At 43.6% G+C, this 19164-nt stretch overlaps 1 protein-coding gene across 7 annotated transcripts in view; it reads left to right on the forward strand.

Annotated features, from left to right (window-relative positions):
* HEATR5A (HEAT repeat containing 5A) overlaps positions 1–19164 on the forward strand; it is a 110698-nt gene that overhangs the window by 76082 nt on the left and 15452 nt on the right. For all 7 annotated transcript variants that reach the window (XM_074996887.1, XM_074996893.1, XM_074996892.1 and 4 more), the window contains 7 exons: positions 1555–1734; positions 3896–4132; positions 5299–5480; positions 6090–6158; positions 14312–14491; positions 16708–16942; positions 17402–17650. In XM_074996887.1, coding sequence (XP_074852988.1) covers positions 1555–1734; positions 3896–4132; positions 5299–5480; positions 6090–6158; positions 14312–14491; positions 16708–16942; positions 17402–17650 — 1332 coding nt within the window. The remainder of the gene's footprint in view (positions 1–1554; positions 1735–3895; positions 4133–5298; positions 5481–6089; positions 6159–14311; positions 14492–16707; positions 16943–17401; positions 17651–19164) is intronic.

Raw genomic sequence — 19164 nt, forward strand, 5'->3', positions numbered from 1 at the left:
CTTGAAAATGTCTCCTTGGTGCACCCTGGCAGTGATCATAACCAAATAGTAGATAAAAAGCTTAATTTGAAAAAATTATGATCTTTGCACCACTAAGGACTTGTCAGTTTGGTACAGGGGTGTGATTTCTGAAGCAGGCTCACATGTTGTACATTAATTGGTCCATTAAGTTATTTAAGGGCTCACTTAAAATATTGATTGTAACTTTAGTGATAATAAGCAAATAATCAACTGTCAGTATTAACTGAGAATTTCCATGCATCACTGTATGTGCATTTGTTTGTTATGTCAGAGCTATTTTGGTAGATTGGAGAATCACTTAACTTTAACTCTGTAGTCTTAACAATATTTGCATTATTAATAATTACCATCATCACAGGTTCCCCCCTGCAGATGGCTACACAGATGATAGCTATTGAGTAGGGAATGAATGAAGGATGCATAGATAAATGTTTTACTTAACGTCGAAACAAGTCCACTCATCAATATAACTGAACAGGTCTTAGGACTGTAAACTTACTCACATACTCCTAAAATAGGGGGAAACAAAGATAGAATTCCTAAAAGGTGCATCTCAAAGAACAGGTCTTGTATCTGCTAGGCAGAGTAGGCAGAGGTGTAACCAGGCAGCTCTGTATGCTGCCTGTGTCTGCATACAGCACAGTGGTCGCTGTGGAGCTCAATAGCTCTCTCAGTGGATATCACTGATGTCTAAGACCATTTTCAACCTTGTAATTTTGTAGCCATTGGATTGTAAGTCAAGTATTGAATGACTAATTGCATTAAAAGAAAACTTGCTTATTTGCAGTATATTCAAAAGCTAATAACAAAAAGCTAATAAGCAGACAGTAAATAATTCTTCAGAAAGTAAAACATTAACATGGGTCTAGTGTAGGGGTCAGCAAGTCTCCCACCCCACCCCGGGAGTTCAGTCCTGTCCCTTCTCCTTCATGGATCCAGGAGCTTGCTCAAAGTCTGTGGGTTAACAAAAGACCAGTTAATGCTGCCAGCCACCACCTAAATTGTAAAGCTTTGCATCTTTATTTATTAATGAAGTTCTTGTGAGTAGGACTATTAGTGACTTTAAAAAGTATCCCCAGCACTTGGCTCATACATAGCGGTCAAAAAGTCAAACTTCTGCACTCTGCCTCAGAAACTTGCTGACCCCTGGAATAGAGAGTTTAAGCAGGCAATTACAGTTAATTATCAATGTAATCATTGCAGTGCATTCTAGTATATCAGCATAAGGTAACCCAAAGCCACATTCACGTTAGACAGGCATTTCATGATCTTGGGGAAAACTACAAAAATTATTGTGGTGCAGTTCATTTTGGGCACTCTTGTGTAATGTGATGTTCTTGAAGTTGGTTTTGCGCCCAGATGTCATGGCATTAGAATTTTAAGCTATTATGTTAAGTGTTTCTGAACCAGATATTGACTGTTGGCAGTGTATGACTTGTGTAATTAAGTATTGTAACTGAATTTCTGTATTCCTGTGTGATGGCAGTTTTGTGATGCATGCCACTCAAACAGTAGACTCTTTGTTCTTAACAGACATTAACATCAGAGAAGTTGGCTTAGAGGGGGCATTGCTGAACTTATTGGACAAAGAACTTGATCAAAGACTATGCCAAGATATCAAAGAGACATTGAATCATATGCTCGCATCAGTAGCAGTGGAAAAGCTCTCAGTCTGGTTGAAGCTTTGTAAAGATGTTCTTGCTGCCTCAGCTGGTAAGTACTATCATGTTCTGATAATATGTAATAAAAAAGGTCTGCATAGTGTGGCCTCTGCTTTAGAGGAGAGAAATCTCATCTCTTAGAAGTATACAGATTAGGAAGAAGTACACTACTGAAATTAATTTTAACTTGTTTCATAGTTAAACAATTTTTTTTTCTAGAATGAGAAATTACTTGATCTTTCCTGATTCCCTTCTGCATTCTGAAAAGGCCTTGTTTACAGTAACTCTTTCCTTGACTAGTTGTATCCTGTTTGTTGAAAGGCAAGTGCCACAAAGTTCAAATTTCCCCAGACTTTGGAGTGGTCAGTCCTGTGAAAATTCTGCAATTTTACTATGGCTCCAAATGCAGAATCTCCCTTCCACCCCCACCCTGAACTATGTCAAATTTATTGTCACATCCGAGCTAATAGTTCAGGCTAGTCATTAATACTAGCGTGTAGATTCCCTTGCAATGAATCTTTAGTTGCTATAAAGCAACATGCTGAGGATTTTATGGTATTGGTCATGTGCATGTTATGCTTCTGTGCTTGTACTTAATGAAATTTATAGTCCCTACCCATACAATTAGTACAGCCTAGGTTAGCTCTAAATAGACATTAGAGAAAATGATTTGTTAAGAGCAAGATTCCTTTCTGAAATGTCTAAGATAAAATTAATCTTGACAAGCCCTTCGCTTCAGTCTTGATTCTGCTGTGTTGTCAATTGGTTAATTGAGTGGTTGTTCTCAGTAAATAAATAAAACTATTAAAACTTTGAAAACTTATAGTCTTAAAAATTTTTTGAAGCGTCATACAACAATTATCTGCTATTTTTCTACGTCTCTTACACTTTAGTGGCATTCAGGTGTGGTGTGCAGTGAAATCATATTTGATTTCAGAATAGTTAATAAAAATCACTTTTCAACCATAATTCAATAGCCAGTCAATCTTCAGTCTTATAAAGGTTGCTTATAGTAATTTTATAAAATCAATATTTCATATCACATTTTGGTTTTCAGTTTTGAATTTTGGTTATAGAACAAGATGGACTTTTCGGCAACATAGAAGTTTGGGATAGTTAATGTTCAGATGTTTGGGTTTACCCTTGGTCCTCGGTTTTCATTTATTCTCCTAGCAGACATTTAAAATGCAGGAAACACTGGGTCTGTGAGGCCCTTTGGGGATTCAGAAGAAAATTCCCTCAAACTATTGGCTCTGTGCTGTCAGTGGTGGAAATGATTCAGAGCTATGCCTTGAAATGAATCATTCAGAGCAGGTTGAACTAGTTACCTTATTGAATATTCTGACAGGACTGAATTCTGAGTGTAGGGAACAAGTAACAAGGAGGAATTACAAAGAGGCTTTTGGGGAACATTGTGCTCAGGTAGAAGTTATGCCCTGAAAGAGTCAGTTTTGGTTTAAACTGTTTTGGCTTTGATTTTGATTTATTCTGACTAATTATACATGAAAAGGCAACCTGTGATTTTTGGATACTCAGAATTTCTGTTATGTCTGAACTCTTTCCTGGGATTTGTTTTCTTTCATAAATAATTGTGACTTGCATTTGCTTTCATGATGATGACCTGGGTCTTCTGAAAATGATTATGTAAGAAACAGAAGATTGTTTTGGTTCAGTTGCCTTTTTATTCTGGCTTTAAGTTCTCCAACAAAAGTGGGAGCTGGTAACTTTCAAGAGAGGATGAGCTTGTTTAAAAGTTATTTTGCAAAATCTGATGTAACTTTTCAAGTGGACAGTTGTAATATAATAAGTAATTTTAAGTTTCTTAATGGAAATGTCCTATGAAACATTTTTTTTTGCCGTTACCAACATGTACACTGTAATCAGGACTATTTGACCCTAAAGCTCAGGGATAAATAATTTGTCTTGAGCCTGGTAACGTGACCAAGCCAAGACTGGGGAAATATTTTGAGACAGAGTTATTGATCGACCTTGTAGTTCTAGATGGAATAAGTAATCCATGGAAGGAGCAGCCTGGTCATCTTCCAGGGCTAGTGAGATTAGGAGCTGCAGGGACATTGGCATCCGCCACATACTTCCTACAGTTTCTAGCCCCATTACGCAGCAAAAGTCTAGCACTTACAGGTCACTAATGTGGTTGAATTCCTTCAGTAATCAGTTGTATTTCTTCCATTGTGGCGGTTTTCAAAATACAGATTTTACCTCAGTAGCTTCAGTGGATACTACCCAAGAAGAGGAGGGAGCCAAAGAAGATGATGATGTGTTAACCTCTGAAAGTGATGAGCAATCCCATCCCTTCACTAATCCAAAATGGTCCACTAGAGTTTTTGCTATAGAATGCGTTTGTAAAATTATCAGCCACTGTGAAAATGCTGACAAAGCACATTTTGACATAACACTGGCTCAGGAAAGGAAACAAAGAGGTTCAAGAGGTATGTGTTATACTATCTGAAATGCTGAGAGAATTTTATAGAATGCAAAGAATACTAGTATTTATTTTTAACCATTTGGTGTTAAGGGAAATTCATTATATACTTCTTAATAACCTCTGTTGTAATGTTTAATTAAAATGGTTAGAAGCCTGCATTCCTCAAGGTACAGAGTAATGGTAAATTAGTTGTAATATTAGTATAGAATTATAGTGTTGACACTTACCCAGCTGTTTGTAGCATGACATGCAAATAGGGCACCATTGTTCCTACAGCAAACATTGGCAGCTAGAAGTGATAACTGGCACTTGTATACTGCAGCACAATTTTGTAATCTAGGAATACCCAAGAAAACTAACAGAGAGAAAGCAGTGCTAGTCTATATACTATCGAAACAAAAAAGCAGTAAAGTAGCACTTTAAAGACTAACAAAATAATTTATTAGGTGATGAGCTTTCGTGGGACAGACCCACATCTTCAGACGATAGCCATACAAGAACAGACTCAATATTTAAGGCACAGAGAACCAAAAATAGTAATCAAGGTTGACAAATCAGAAAAAAAATTATCAAGGTGAGCAAGTCAGAGAGTAGAGGGGCGGGGGGAGTCAAGAATTAGATTAAGCCACGTATGCAAAGGAGCCCCTATAAAAGAGCCCCAAGAAAACTAGTGTCACTATTCCATGTTTTCCATAATCTGTATAATTACCAATGAACACCACTAATTTTCTGTGCTTTCCCATGCAGATATGAAGCTTTTTATGCCTCAGAAATTGCTATGGAAATTTTGCCTCAAATATAGAGGTTTTATTTCCCTCAAATATTTACCTTGAAGTGGAAAGTTATTGGCTGATACCATTGCATGATTGGGGTACAGACAAAAGATGCTACTTCGAAATCAAAGGGAACTCTTCACTTCATATTTTCTGGGAGTAAGGACTCCTTTTTAGGATTCACTGTCTGTTAGTACTCGCAGGTGTTACGCTACTGGGTAGAAACAACTCCTTATAGAAAATGCAAACTCCTGTGGCATATGGGTAAAGTAGAAAATAAATTTGAATGCTTTGGAGCCCAATTTTATATAAAAACAGGAACAGCTGCATCATCTGTAATATAATTTAAATTTTTGAACAAGTTACTTTTTATTAAATGATCTTCTTTTTTCCCCAGATGACTTTTTGGTTTTGCATTTAGCTGACTTGATCCGCATGGCTTTTATGGCTGCCACAGATCACAGTGACCAGCTCCGTCTTTCTGGCCTTCAAACATTGTTAGTCATTGTTCGGAGGTTTTCATCTGTTCCAGAGCCAGAGTTTCCTGGTCATGTAATACTGGAGCAATATCAAGCCAATGTAAGCACCCACCGTTTATAAAAAGTATATTTAAGAAAACATACAATTTGATAACTAAGAGAAAATTTACAGTAGCAAGTTCTGTTATCAGTGTTTACTTTGTCTTTGAAACTATTGCCTTTGTTTTCACTTTGGGACTGAAATGTTTTGTTTTTTGCTTATACGACAGAGTTTGGGTTTGAAAGCAAAGTCTATTTTACAGGTGTGTGTAGAATCCAAGAAATACATGCATTTCAAATTTAAGGGAATGGTAAAAACAAAAAAAAAACACTTGCACTTAATTTAGGTTGTCGTATTCTTCTGGGCCTGTGTCAACATCTGCTCTGCCTACTCCCTCACTCTAGCATGCCCTGTCCCCACTCCTTCAGCCACACCACAAAAAAGCTGATGGTGGAGGAAGGGGAAGGAGCTGATCATTGGGGTCATTGGCAAGTAAAAGGGAAGGTGGATGCCACTGGGTTTTAAATACCCCAAAATTTTTTCCCATGGCTGCTTCAGCCCCAGAGCGCACATGTAGTCAGTGCCTATGAAAAGAATGGAAATGTATAGTTTATAAGGAAAGTTGAAACAGACCATTATTTTGCAAAGTGTTGAATAATTTCTCTTTAGGTTGGAGCTGCACTTCGACCTGCCTTTGCTCCAGAAACCCCACCTAACATCACAGCAAAAGCATGTGAGGTAAGTGTTTAAATCTGAAAGTTTGAAATGAGACCCTTTTTAGAAATTAATCACTTGAATGGATGGATGGATGTATTTTTATGGCCAGAAGACTATTCTGATCCTGTATATCACAAGTAAAAGAATTTCTCCTAATGAGCATTGTTTTGAGGGCAATAATTTCATGCATAGTCTTACAAAATTTGCTCAGAACTTCTATCACCTTTCGCCTAGGACAGGTACCCTCTCCACTTGTGTGTGTCTGCATTCTTTATCCTTTGGTGACCCTCTTTTAGTGAATCTCAGGCAATTTCTCTAATCCCATGTGGGGCTCTGTCTGTAAGTAATCTAAACCCTGGTATGGAGTTGTATCTCCATGGCTTCCCCCTTGGAGACACTGTTATCCTAGGGGGCCCTCCCCAGCTCAGTCTGCACCCAGTCCAAGTAGCCAGACAGAAGTTTCCTCAGTGCTCCTCCAGTCCCTGCTTGCAAGCTACATTTATTTCAGTCTTTGCAGCCAGCCAGGCACCTCCTCTTCTTCAGGGCATGAAGTCCTCTGTCTCCTCCAGCTCGTAGAAGCAGGTCAGCCCAGCAAGCCGTACCAGTTCTCCTCCTCTTGCTCTGTTCTGCAGCTCATTTTTATAGAGAACGCCTGCACCCTGATTGATGGCTTCCTGTGAGCCACTCTAGCCTCCTTGGAAGACCTTTCCACTGCTCCCTTCCTGGGATGGATATGACAGAGCCCTGAGATCTCCCACAGGGGGCCTTTGGGCTCAGTCCATCCCCTCAAAGACAGATGTTAAACTCAATCCCTCTGGCTGTGGCCAAACTAGCCGCTCATTTTGAAAGTGATTTCAAAATGAGGGGCAATTTTGAAATGAGCAGGAGAGTGACTACACAGAAATTGCTCATTTTGAAATCAACTTTGAAATTAAAAGGCGTTCATTTTGAAGTTTGTTATTCCATTCCTGTGTTGGGAATAATGCCTCCTTTCGATGTTAATTTCTAAATGAAATGTGTGTAGCTGCTCCCTGGCTGCCATTTCAAAATTAAAAGTCCTCCACAGAGCCAGCCCCTTCCTAGAGCACAGAGACACCCTGACCAGCAGCCAGAGCTCTATGTCTGTCAGCTATGGGTGCCTTAAAGCTGCAGGGACACACAAACACTGTGCAGGAAGCTGAGAGTGTGCTGGCAGACATAAGAGCACGAGTTGGCCAGACACTCCCTAGCACCCCCAGAAAGTGACACACCTCCTTGGCCAGACAAATGGCTAGCAGCCAAGACCCCCACGATCCCCGTGGAGTGAAGGGTTCTGGGCAGCAGGGCTCTGGGCAGCCCCCAAAGAGGAGGGGGAACCTCTGGCTGGAATCCGAAGTCCGGGACCTGCTAACTTTCTGGCGACATGAGGACAGAGGGTCAGAAGAGAAACGTGGATGCCTTCGCCTGCCTCGCCAGCAACCTCGCCGCAAGGGGCCTCCCCCTCTGGATCCCCGACCAGGTCCACTCCAAAGTCAAGGAGCTGCGGCAGGGATATGCCCGAGCAAGGGACTCAGCCCGGCAGTCAGCCAGCGCCGGCCACCTGCCCCTACTTCAGGGAGCTCCACCAGCAGCTGGGACCCAGGGAGGCTGTACCACCCAAGGAGACCCTGGACACGGAGGAGCCGGAGGGGCAGGGCAAGGAGCCCCAGCCAGGGCCCTCGATGATCCCCCCCCACTGCAGCCCCAAAGTACCTGCTGGCACAGGGGACAGCAACAGCAGGAGTGAGGGACTGCTGTGCATTGCAGAGCCCTCCGAGGGCCTTAGCCAGGCTACCTCCACCCGGGCTTCCCCTGAACCACCCGAGGAACCCTCAGGTAAGACCGGGCATGGGGTGCCCTGGTCATGCGGGGGTGGGGGGAGTGGTCCCTGATACAGCCAGTACAGGCATGGGCACGAGCCAGGGACCTGGGGATGGCCATCATGGCTGCCATGAAGGTCAGAAGCCTGGGAGGGCTGGGGCAGCCACTCTGATGGCCCCACATTCACTGACCCCACAGAAGATGGGCCACCCAAGAGCCCCTCACAACAAGCAGGGTGGGATGGCAGTGGGGACAAGGCCACTGACCCACGGTACCTGGGCTCATGACTGACAGGGCACCATCCTATCACCTTACGTCTTCACAGCCTCGACATCTTCCAGACACCCCAGCCCCCTGGACATGCCTGGGAGCCCCGCAGCAGCAGAGGAGGGCGAGGGGGCGATGCCTCCCTGGACTGGGCGCCATGGTGGGAGGAGCCGCCGCCGCAGCTGGGCAGATGATCTGGCAGCAGCCCACATGGCTACATGGTGGGAGCAGAACCGCTTGCTGCGGGAATGGCTCTCCATGGAGCAGATGGCCTGGGACCAGGTGGCTGGGTATCTTGACACCCTGACCCAGGCTGTAGCCAACTGCGTGGCCCAGCTGCCTGCCCCATGGATGGCCTTTCCTGCAGCACCCCCATTGCCCTGGCCCCCCTTCTTCAGCTCCCCCCTCTTCCTCAGCCCCCCCGCGCACCCCTTCCATCCCCCCGCCCATGCAGCTCTGCTCCCAGCTGACATGACCCCAGCCGAGTGGCAGGAGCTGGTGCGCTGGCTGTGACCAGGTGAGCCCTGCCTGTCTATGGCTCCCCACTCCCTGCCTATGGCTCCCCACTCCCTGCGAGTCCGAGCCCCTAAATATCCTGGTCCAGCCCTACCTCCCCGTTCCACCTTCCCCATCCCAGACCCACCATGGTCACTGGACCCGAGGCGGTCGCAGCTCCAGGGGCTGTCATGGCTCCTGACCAGCTACTCCGATGAAGGATTGAGGCCCCCAACCTCCCCATGTAAATAGTTCACCCCCGCCCCCCCATGTAAATAGTCACATTCTTTGTTTTCCAAAAATAGCAGTTGAATTTATTTAATGGTGATATGTATCCTGCCTCGGTGGGGGATGGCAAGCAGGGTGCTGGTGGGGCAGGGGAGAGAACGGCCTGGGGGGGTGTTGCATGGAGTGAGCTGGGCCAGGTCATGGGGGCCCCGGGCAAAGGCGTCCTGGAAGGCCTCCCAAACACGCACCCCATCCTGGTGCATCTGGTGACATGGGACCGTACCTGGCTGCTCATAGTGTGGTGTGGCCTCGGCTGCCCAGTGTGCCACAAAGAGCTCCTGCTTGCTCTCCAGGAGGTTGTGGAGTGCACAGCAGGCACCCACGACTGCGGGCACGCTGGGCAGGCCTACCTCCAGGCACATAAGGAGCCATCTGAAACACAGCTTCAGATGGTCGAATGCCCGCTCCAGTGTTCCTGGCCTGGTTGAGGTGAGCATTGAAGAGGTTCTGGCTCTCATTGGTGTGTCCCATGTAGGGGCACGTTAGCCAGGCCTGGAGTGGGTAGGCAGCATCCGTGACGATACACGGAGGCATGGTCGTGTCCCCCACCAGCAGCTCCCGTGGGGGGATGTAGGTGCCCTCTGCCATCCTGTGGCCGAGCCATGAGTTCTGCAGGATGTGAGCATCGTGATCCCTGCCCGGCCAGCCCACACAAATGTCTGTTAAACATCCTCAGGCATCTACGAGGGCCTGGAGGACGATGGAGTGGTAGCCCTTTCGGTTGATGTACCATCCACAGTTGTGTGCTGGGGCCCAGATGGTGATGTGCACCGATGCAGTTGGGGAATCCCAGCTGTTGGAAGCTGGCCATTGCAGCATCCACGTCTCCAAGGCAGATCAGGCGGCGCAGGAGGATCCTGTTGATGGCAGTGACAATCTGTAGGGGGTAGAGGCACCCATGAGTGTGTGGTAGCATATGGGGGACCCCACTCCTTGGGACCCCCTTCTCCGGGACCCCACCGTGGGTGTGTGGCCCCAGGTGCCTTACCTCAAGGAGGACGAGCCCAATGGTGGCCTTCCCCACCCCGAATTGGTGGCTGACCGAGTGGTTGCTGTCTGGGGTGGCCAGCTTCCACAGGGCGATGGCTACCCATTTCTCCAGGGGGAGCACAGGCCGTATGCGGGTGTCCTGGAGGTGAAGGGCTGGTGCCAGCCAATGGCACAGCTCCATGAACGTGGCCCAAGTCATCTGGAAGTCGCAGAACCACTGGTCGTTGTCCCACTCTCCAAGGACACTGTCGTCCCACCATTCCCCGCTGATGGGGTACTGCCAGAGCAATGGTGGGGCTGGAACTGGGGTGCTCTGGATGCACTGGGGGGGGGCGGCCTGCAGGAGGCTGGCCATATGTTGGGCAGCACATAGCTTCATAGGGCAGGCTGTTAGGATGGCCATGATGTCCAAGGCATCCCCGTCAGTGAAGTGCTGTGGGCCCATGGCAGGCAGTGGTGTGGTGGCTAACCAAGGCTCTGCCGAGTGCTGTGCTGGAGCTCGCCTGCTGCAAGCAGCCAGGGCTCTCAGCATGTGCACGGGGGGTGTGTTTGGGAGGTGCCCTTTAACGGGGCGGCTGGCCCGTGTTCCTGGAAGGACTTGTCGGCCATTTGACCCTGCCCTCGCTGTTTCCTGCCCTGTCATTTCAAAATGAAGCTGTTGCTGTGTACCCGCTCCATTTTGAAATGATGGGGCGTCTTTTCAATGTTGCGGTTCAACAATCCGCGTTTTGCATGTAATCACTTCCAAAGGACTCGTTTTGAAGCGGCTCATTTTGAAGTGACGCATAGGGATTACCCCTTTCGATGTTACTTCCTAGTGTGGCCACAGCCTACGAGAAAAACGGAAGAGGTCAACCATTTTGAGAAGAGCAATTTTGAATTCATTGTATCAAAACGTTGTTAATCATCTTACCCTGAAGAAGAATGTCATTTATGAAGAATAGTGGCAAAAGTTACCTTTACTCAAACAAATTATTTTCCAGAACTATTCATTGCATTTGATCTATTCAGCAGGGAGGGCAAGGGGAGGGGATACTGCAGAGGTGCTAACCAGCACCGCGAGTAGTCCATTAGAATATGAGCTAACTGACTGTGCTGAACAATCTGTTCAAGTCTGTATGCTATGATGCTTGGAGTACTCTTCTCAGATCTGAAGAAGATCTCTGTGTAGCTTGAAAGCTCGTCTTTGTCTCCTACAGAAGTGGTCTGATACAAGTTGTGAGCACTTAACAAAATGCTACTGCACGTGCAAAATTGGGGAACAGGAAGCAGGAGCGGGTGTGCGTATGTGTATGTTGGAAATGTGGAGGCCACAAGAGGGAGGCTTAGGTGCTGCAGGAAATCTGCTAGTATGCTCTGGCTGGCTTGCACAGCCACTTGGGTGGGCACAGTAAATAGAGCGTACTGGTGAATCTGTCTGTAAAACATTTAAGGTTGATACTACTTGTTTTCAGACCGTTAGAAATACCTATGATGGGTCCTTCGCCCCACCCCTCACCCGGTGCTTCCTGGTTCTGGAATGTCACTGAGCCCTCGGACTTGGGCTCATTATACTTGGCTGCTGTGACAAGCTGCAGCCTCACTTTCAGTTTTACCCTTTCACCAGATTTCATACAGGTAGAGACACACCCAGATGCAGTTACAGGCAGGCTCTCTGACCAGCTACAGCATGAACCACCAGTAGAAAGACTAAAGACAAGGTATTTCTCAGCTTCCCGTGCATGAACCCCCACTGGAACATAAACCCAAAGTTATACTGTCTTGTACCGCACAGGAAACTGTGCAGCATAAGCTCATGGAGTTCACGTGTTCCCCAGTGTGGAAAGGAATATGCAACAGCCTATCTGAGCTAAGATTCTCTTGCACTTCACTCCAAACATACTAGGTTACAACATAAAATAAATCTATTAACTACAAAAGATATATTTTCAGTATTTGTAAGTTTGTAAGTGACATCAAAGCAGATGGACCTAGTAAATAAACACAAATGCAAACTAAATCTAAAATGGCAGAAAAATAGGATGTAAATAAGCAAATTCGCACCCTGACTGGTGATCTATGCATATTTCAGATTCTTAAGCTGTAAGCTGCACTGGTTTTACAATTTGGAATCCCCTGGTCTTTCACACAGGCTAGTAATCCCTTTAGCTTAGTCCAGCACTTCCCCAATTCAGTCTTTGTTACTCAGGTGTTTCCAGAAGTTTTCTTATATGAGGAACGAACAACAGATGATCATCTTTCTGCCTTATATAACTTTTGCATACGGTGGGGGTCCTTTGTTTCAAAACTTTGTTCTCAGACCAGTTTGTGGAAATATACAGACACCTCAAGAGGGAGTCCAGAATCATGTGTCCAGGTCACGTATCCTTGTAGAGTCACAGTAGCCACTATTTACAAGCTGTTGGGAGTGTTCTCAGGAAGGCTCAACAGCTGGGAGATACGCTTCTCCTAAAGTCTGTTGTTTCCCTAATGGCTCATTGTCCTGTATTGGGCCTTCCCAACCAGCTATCTAGACTGAAAACCTCTTTTCTAATGGGTGCAACCCACGTTTAACTACATTAAAGTGTGGATACATAGTATTTATAACTTCAGATAGAAAAATGATATGTGCCTACAAATAGCAGATCATAACTTTTCCAATGACACTTTACATGAGGCATCTAGCATAAATAGGACTGGAAGGAACCTCAAGAGGTTATCTAGTTTTGACAGGACTAACCATTATCTCTGCACTCTCTCTCATAGGTATTTATCTAACCTCTTAAAAATGTTCAAAGATGAAGATTCTACAGCCTTGCAATGGAATTTATTCCAGTGCTTAACTACCCTGATAGGATGTGTTTCCTAATGTCAACTCTAGCCCTCGCTTGCTGCAGTTGAAGCCCAGGGCTTCTTGTCCTGTCCTCAGAAGTGAAGAACCACTTTTTCCCTTGTCCTTGTAGCAACTTTTTAGACACTTGAAAATGGCTATCCTGTTCCCTCTGTCTTCTGTTTTCAAAACTGCACATACCTAGGTTTTTTTCACTCTTGTTTCATACATCATATTTCCTAGACCTTGAAACGTTTTGTTGCTTTTCTCTAGACTTTCTCTAACTTGTCCTCACCTTTCCTGAAATGTGGGGCTCAGGAATGGACACAATACTCCAGTTGAGGCCTAATCAGCCCAGAGTTGGGAGGAAGAATTACTTCTTGTATCACACAGATTAAAATTTTGTTAAATTAAAGTTAAATTTTATCATAGAATCATAGACACTAGAACCAGAAGGGACCTCAAGAGGTTGTCGAGTCTAGTCCCCTGCCCTCACTGCCGGCCCAACCACTGTCTACACTATCCCCCATAGATGTCTGTCTAACCTGCTCTTAAGTATTTCCAGTGATGGAAATTCCAGAACATCCCTAGGCAATTTATTCCAGTGTTTAACCACCCTGATGGTAAGAAAGTTTTTCCTAATGTCCAACCCAAACCTCCCTTGCTGCCGTTTAAGCCCATTGCTCCTTGTCCTATCCTTAGAGGCCAAGGAGAACAATTTTTCTCCCTCCTCCTTATAATCCTTTTTCAGGTACTTGAAAACTACTCTCATGTCCCGTTCAAGTCTTCTCTTTTCCAAACTAAACAAGCCCAGTTCTTTCAGTCTTCCTTGATAGCTCATGTTTTCTAGGCCTTTAATCATTCTTGTTGCTCTTCTCTGGACCTTCTCCAGTTTCTCCACATCTTTCTTGAAATGTAGTGCACAGAACTGGACACACTACTCCAATTGAGACCTAAATGAGGCTGATCAGTAACTTAGGGGTAAAAAAATTATTTGGATTTATAATTATTTCAGGAAAAACAGCATTGCAAACCCAGAAAACTAAGGTACACAGAGTTAATCATAAAAACTTTTCAATACTAGGAGAAAAGACGGTAAGAGTAAAAACCAAATGTCCTTAATGCTCAGTTTCTTCTGGAACTACAAACATGGCTATCCGTTAGTTATAATTACATAGTAAAAAGGAAGAATTACATAATTGGCTTAATTGTGCATTTCATATTTCACCATAATTTGATTTAAAGGTAACTTTAAACTTTGAATCTTTTTTTTTTTGGTCGGGGAGAGGATAATTATGACATCCACCACATTTTGTCACTAAATTAGTGATCCTTAACGTTATTTCAGCGTAACATTGTTTTTAGTTTTAGACTTAACTATCTTTATCTGGGGGGAAAAAAGGTTTTTAATAATTTTACAGCTGAAACTGAACTGTCTAAATTATGTTTTTTTCACATGGTCACACTTTCTGTTATACGTTGCTAGGTTTGCAGTGCCTGGATAGCAAGTGGTGTAGTCAGTGACTTCAGTGACCTTCGAAGGGTTCATCAGTTGCTCATATCATCCTTGACCAAAGTACAAGCGGGAAAAGAAGCACAAAGTCAGTTGTACAACGAAAGTGCTTCAACGATGGAGATATTGGCTGTGCTCAAAGCTTGGGCAGAGGTTAGTTAATTAGATTTACGATGGGACTGTTGGCAGCTGTAAGATGAGAGCACTGAGCTGCTCTTTCAGGCATACTGGAATAATTTTATGAAAATTACAGTGGTTACAAGTTTGCTATTTTCTCCTAAATTTACACACAACTAAACCTGTACAACCAGCTTGTGATAACAGTAAAACATACTTTAAAATGAAAATTAACCGTGATCATAAAGAACCATAATAAAGTAGTAGACTTGTTCTTCATCTGTAGCTTACTTTGTAATGCATAACAAAATGAGTAGCAAGCAGCTTTCGTTGTACATATAAATCTGTACTGATTCAGTGTCAGTTTTAAATTGCGCTGGCTTGAATATTTATGGTTCCCCACTGTTATCTGTGTTGAATGTACATTGTTGACTAGTGAAGTTGTGAATGTAATTGACATTTAATTTTATCACAGGTAGCCTCTGTAGGCGAAACACACATTTCTCATTATGCAACTGTCTGCAAGTTGAGTTAGGCAGTATTACCTTATGCACATGATCTCAGTCAGTTGGTAAGGTGACATCGTTTGAACAACGTTTTTGTACAGCTCCGAATAAATATATATCACACTGACAAAATGGGTGACTGTGCCCTGCAATGCAATGATACTGAAAAGGATTTAGGGGTAATAGTAAATACCCAACTGAATATGAGCAAAGGTCTACAACCAAAATAAGAGTAGCCATTTTTTCAAATTCAGTTGCAAAATCAGTACTTAAAGAGCCTCAATGCATGTGAATATGAGACAGTCCTTTAATAAATAACATCAAACCACACCCAATGGATTTATACCTATTGGAAACTTTAATTTACTTTCACCCCCTCCACCCCAGTCTTAACCCCTTCCAGCCCCAAACCTGCCCTCCCATTCCCAAGCTTAACTCCTCTTAACCCCATACTGCTCCCCTGCAACCCCAGACTTAACTCGTCTCCACCCCAAACATGCCCTGTCATCCCCAGATTAATTTATGTCAGCCCCAAACCCAGAATTAATATGTCTTTAGTGATGAGTTCCTCCATCTGCGCATGTGCTGCCACTGTTCTTTCCCTCTGTCCCATCTCCTCAGCGGGCTGCTCAGTTCTGGCAGCGGCAGACTGAGCTGCCCCTCTGCCCACCTCTCCTGCTAACTTTCCTCGCCTACAGTGCGCATGGCTCCCTGCCCTGCCACACTGAATTGATGGAACTAAATTGAGTTGGTTTAACGGCCAGATACCTCCTTCCGGCCATTAAACCAATTAAACTTAGTTCCATTATTTCAGCATGGCAGGGCAGGGAGCCGCAAGAGGAGTCAGCAGCGGTAGCACCCAGAGCTGCAAGTGATTCCTTAAAAAGCTGCTTGCGGCTCTGGAGCCGCAGGTTGCCGACCCTTGATCATGAACTTCAATGCTGCACTGTAGCTAGCAGTAAATTCAATCTTTGGGTGAATAAGCAGGGGAACGTTGAGTAGAAGCAAGGATACATTGGATTATCAAGACCATTACTCAAATGCTGTGTTCACTTCTGGTGTCCACACTGGAAAAAATGTCAGAAAACTGCGAAGATTGAAAAAATTGGGTTTGTTTTGTGTGCAGAAGAGAAGACTGAGAAGGGACATGATAACCTTTTTCAAGTATATAAAAGATTGTTACAAAGAGCAAGAAGGACATTAAGAAAAACGTCCTAACCATGAGGATGGTTATGCACCAGACCAATATTGCCTAGGGAAGTTGTAAAATTTCAGTCATGGAACATTTTTCAGAACAGAACAACAAGAAGTCTTGTGGCACCTTATAGACTAACATATTTTGGAGCATAAGTTTTCGTGGGCAAAGACCGCTTCATCAGATGCATGAGTGGGGGTGGTGGTTTCAGAGGGGTATTTGATATTTTGAAGGCCCTTAGATCTAGCAAAGATATAGAATGATCCATAAATTGGAAGTTCATTTCAGACTAGAAACAAATGAAGATTTCTAATAGTGTGAGTCAGTGACAATTGGAACCACTTCAAGGATCATGATAGATTCTCCATGAGTGGTCATCTTTAAGTCAGGAGCGGGCATTTTGCTAGCAGAGGTGTCCTAATTGATATTAGACCTGAAGCAGAAATTGATTTAAGAAATCTTTATGGGTTGTGTCATTCAGGAAATCAGAGTCAGTAAATCTTTCTGATATTAAAAGGCGTGACTGTTGCTCTGTCACAATCTTTGAATAGGTTTACATAGTTGCTGTTGAAAGAGAAAAAAACCAAAGTGACACGCAGAAGCAAATTTCGAAGACCACAGACTCTACAGATGAAAGCCATGGAGATTTAACTTCATCAGCCAATGGACTTCTGGACCTAGTCCAGGCAGATCTTGGGACTCTAAGCAAACTCTGGCTTGCTGCACTTCAAGATTTTGCTCTACTAACTTTGCCTTCAGAATATGCTTCTCAACTTCCGGTTGAAGGTATGAAGGCAACTATGTATTTTTATTCATTTTAGATATAATTTGCGTGTGCATGCTTTATAATATCATAACAGAATTGTTGCAACTCTCAGTACGTACTTTTTCACAAAATAAGATGTATCTGAGGCTGAAAGAGCATATTATAATTTTTCAGCTATTTACCACAAAATCAATTATTGTATTTTAGGATAGAGATTTCTCTGGGATGGAAAAATAGTATATTTTTAAGATGAAATGAATTTAAAAGTCTTGAAGAAATGTACTTGAGTCTAAATTTTTTATTAATAATGTTATTTATCAACCACAATCCCCTAGGTCAACTCTCATTGTTAAAGAATTAAGAAATGCAATGAAATGTTACAAAGCACTAATAACAGAAAAGAATCTCAAACCTGTGAGAGAGACGATTTACAGCTGAAAATAGTCACATTATTTAAAATTCTGTTCTTTTTTTTGTAGGTGGAGCATTCTATACTGCAGAGACAATTGAAAATGCTAGGCCACACTACCACAACTGTTGGGCTTTAATTCTTTATGCTACAGCACTATGGCTCACTAGCACAGGTTTTCTTGTGGCTGATGCAGATGAAGGGGTAACTAATCTCTCCAGGCCTGTCACCCCAACTACAATGTGTCAAGATTCTACGTCCAGGGCTGCAGTGAAATCTCCAGAAGATGTGAATACTGACAGATTTCATCTTATCTTGGGTTGGTTTGATGCACATGTAATCTAGCTGTATTTAAAATTCTAAACAGTCATTTTAGTATAAGTAATACTGTAACTGACACTCTAATGATTTGGTTGTCTGCTCTTAATTGTGTTTGTTAATAATTGATACGATGGAAGTACCTATGGCAAGAATTGGTTTGTACCTTGGGGACAGAATTGCTTCTTGTCTTTGATTATTCTAGGAAAAAGTTTCCTATGCACGGTAAGCAGAACACATGCCAACTCACTGCTATGCCCATAAACGTACTACTGCTTCTGCTTCAAGCTTAGGAGCATATTCAAGTTTGGTTACAGCAGTGTAAATACAAGGTGACACTACCCACTTGATTAGCGTTATTGTGGAATTAAACTGGTTCCATTAGCTTGACAATAGGATGCAAAGTTTTAAATAAGGTATTGTTTAATCCCACAAAACATAAGGCTCGTTACTGGAGGTTTAATGGGGAATTTTCTCTTTTCCAGGCCTGCTGCCCTGGGGTGGAGAGGTCAAAGGGGGCAGTTATCCTGAGGCACCTGAGGTGATTTAAAAGGGCCTGGAGCTCCTTGGTGCTGTCACTGCTTTTGTGATCTGGACCCCTTTGAATTGCCATTGGAGCGTCACTGTGCTGCTTTGAGGTCTGGGGGTGAGGTCAGCACTGCAGTCTGGGTGGCACTAAGGGCTGACTGTCCAAAGCCCTGCCCCTTCTGGGGATGTGGATCCAGTTCCCCCCATATCTTGCCCTTAGGGCCCACACTGGCTGTCAGCTCTGCTGGTTGTTTCCTTCAGGTCTCAGGTTAGCTGGCCTGGGGTTAATCTAGATTTCTTTGCCACATATATCTCACGAGGTGTGGATGGTAAATACATAATTAGCTAAAAACTTCAGCCTTTTTGTGAAATTAAAATAGTAAGTCTCAGGTACCATTTGAGTTTTTAAACAGTTATTGCAGTTTCACTGTAAATTTCTCCTGTCATGTAACTCAGTATGTCAGGAATGCACATGCTGCATTCAAGGTTCTCAATTTCATACTAAGGCAAAAATTCTGTGAGGGGCTTTCAAGAATTTTCCTTATTATTATCGGACCCAGATTTCAGCATTTACATCTTCTATTTCTGTGATTTTTTGAAGCTAATTATTATAAAGGGGTCCAAACATATTAGCATAACACAGTCACTGTCTATCATTAAACAATATTAAAAAGATCCAGTGTCCCAGGAAACAGTGTAGGTGGCAATCATGATGATGACACCCGCACCAGTGGCTTCCATCTCTTCTATACTTCACCCTAAAGTCTTTCTTCAATGACACAAAAAGGGAGTGATGTGTGAGTCAGTCCCTTCTCTTATTTTGTTCATCAGTTAGGCCTAGTTTCTGACACCCCAAATTTGGTTTGGTAATTTCTGGACCCAAACTTTTTTTGTTTAACAAGCATAATCTCAACATAGCCCTTGAGTGGTAGCAAAGGGCCTCTATGTTTGAACTAATTCAGATGTTTAGATCTGGCCTTTTGTACC

This window comes from Carettochelys insculpta, chromosome 6 (assembly GCF_033958435.1).
Source record: "Carettochelys insculpta isolate YL-2023 chromosome 6, ASM3395843v1, whole genome shotgun sequence".
Lineage (NCBI taxonomy): Eukaryota > Metazoa > Chordata > Testudines > Carettochelyidae > Carettochelys > Carettochelys insculpta.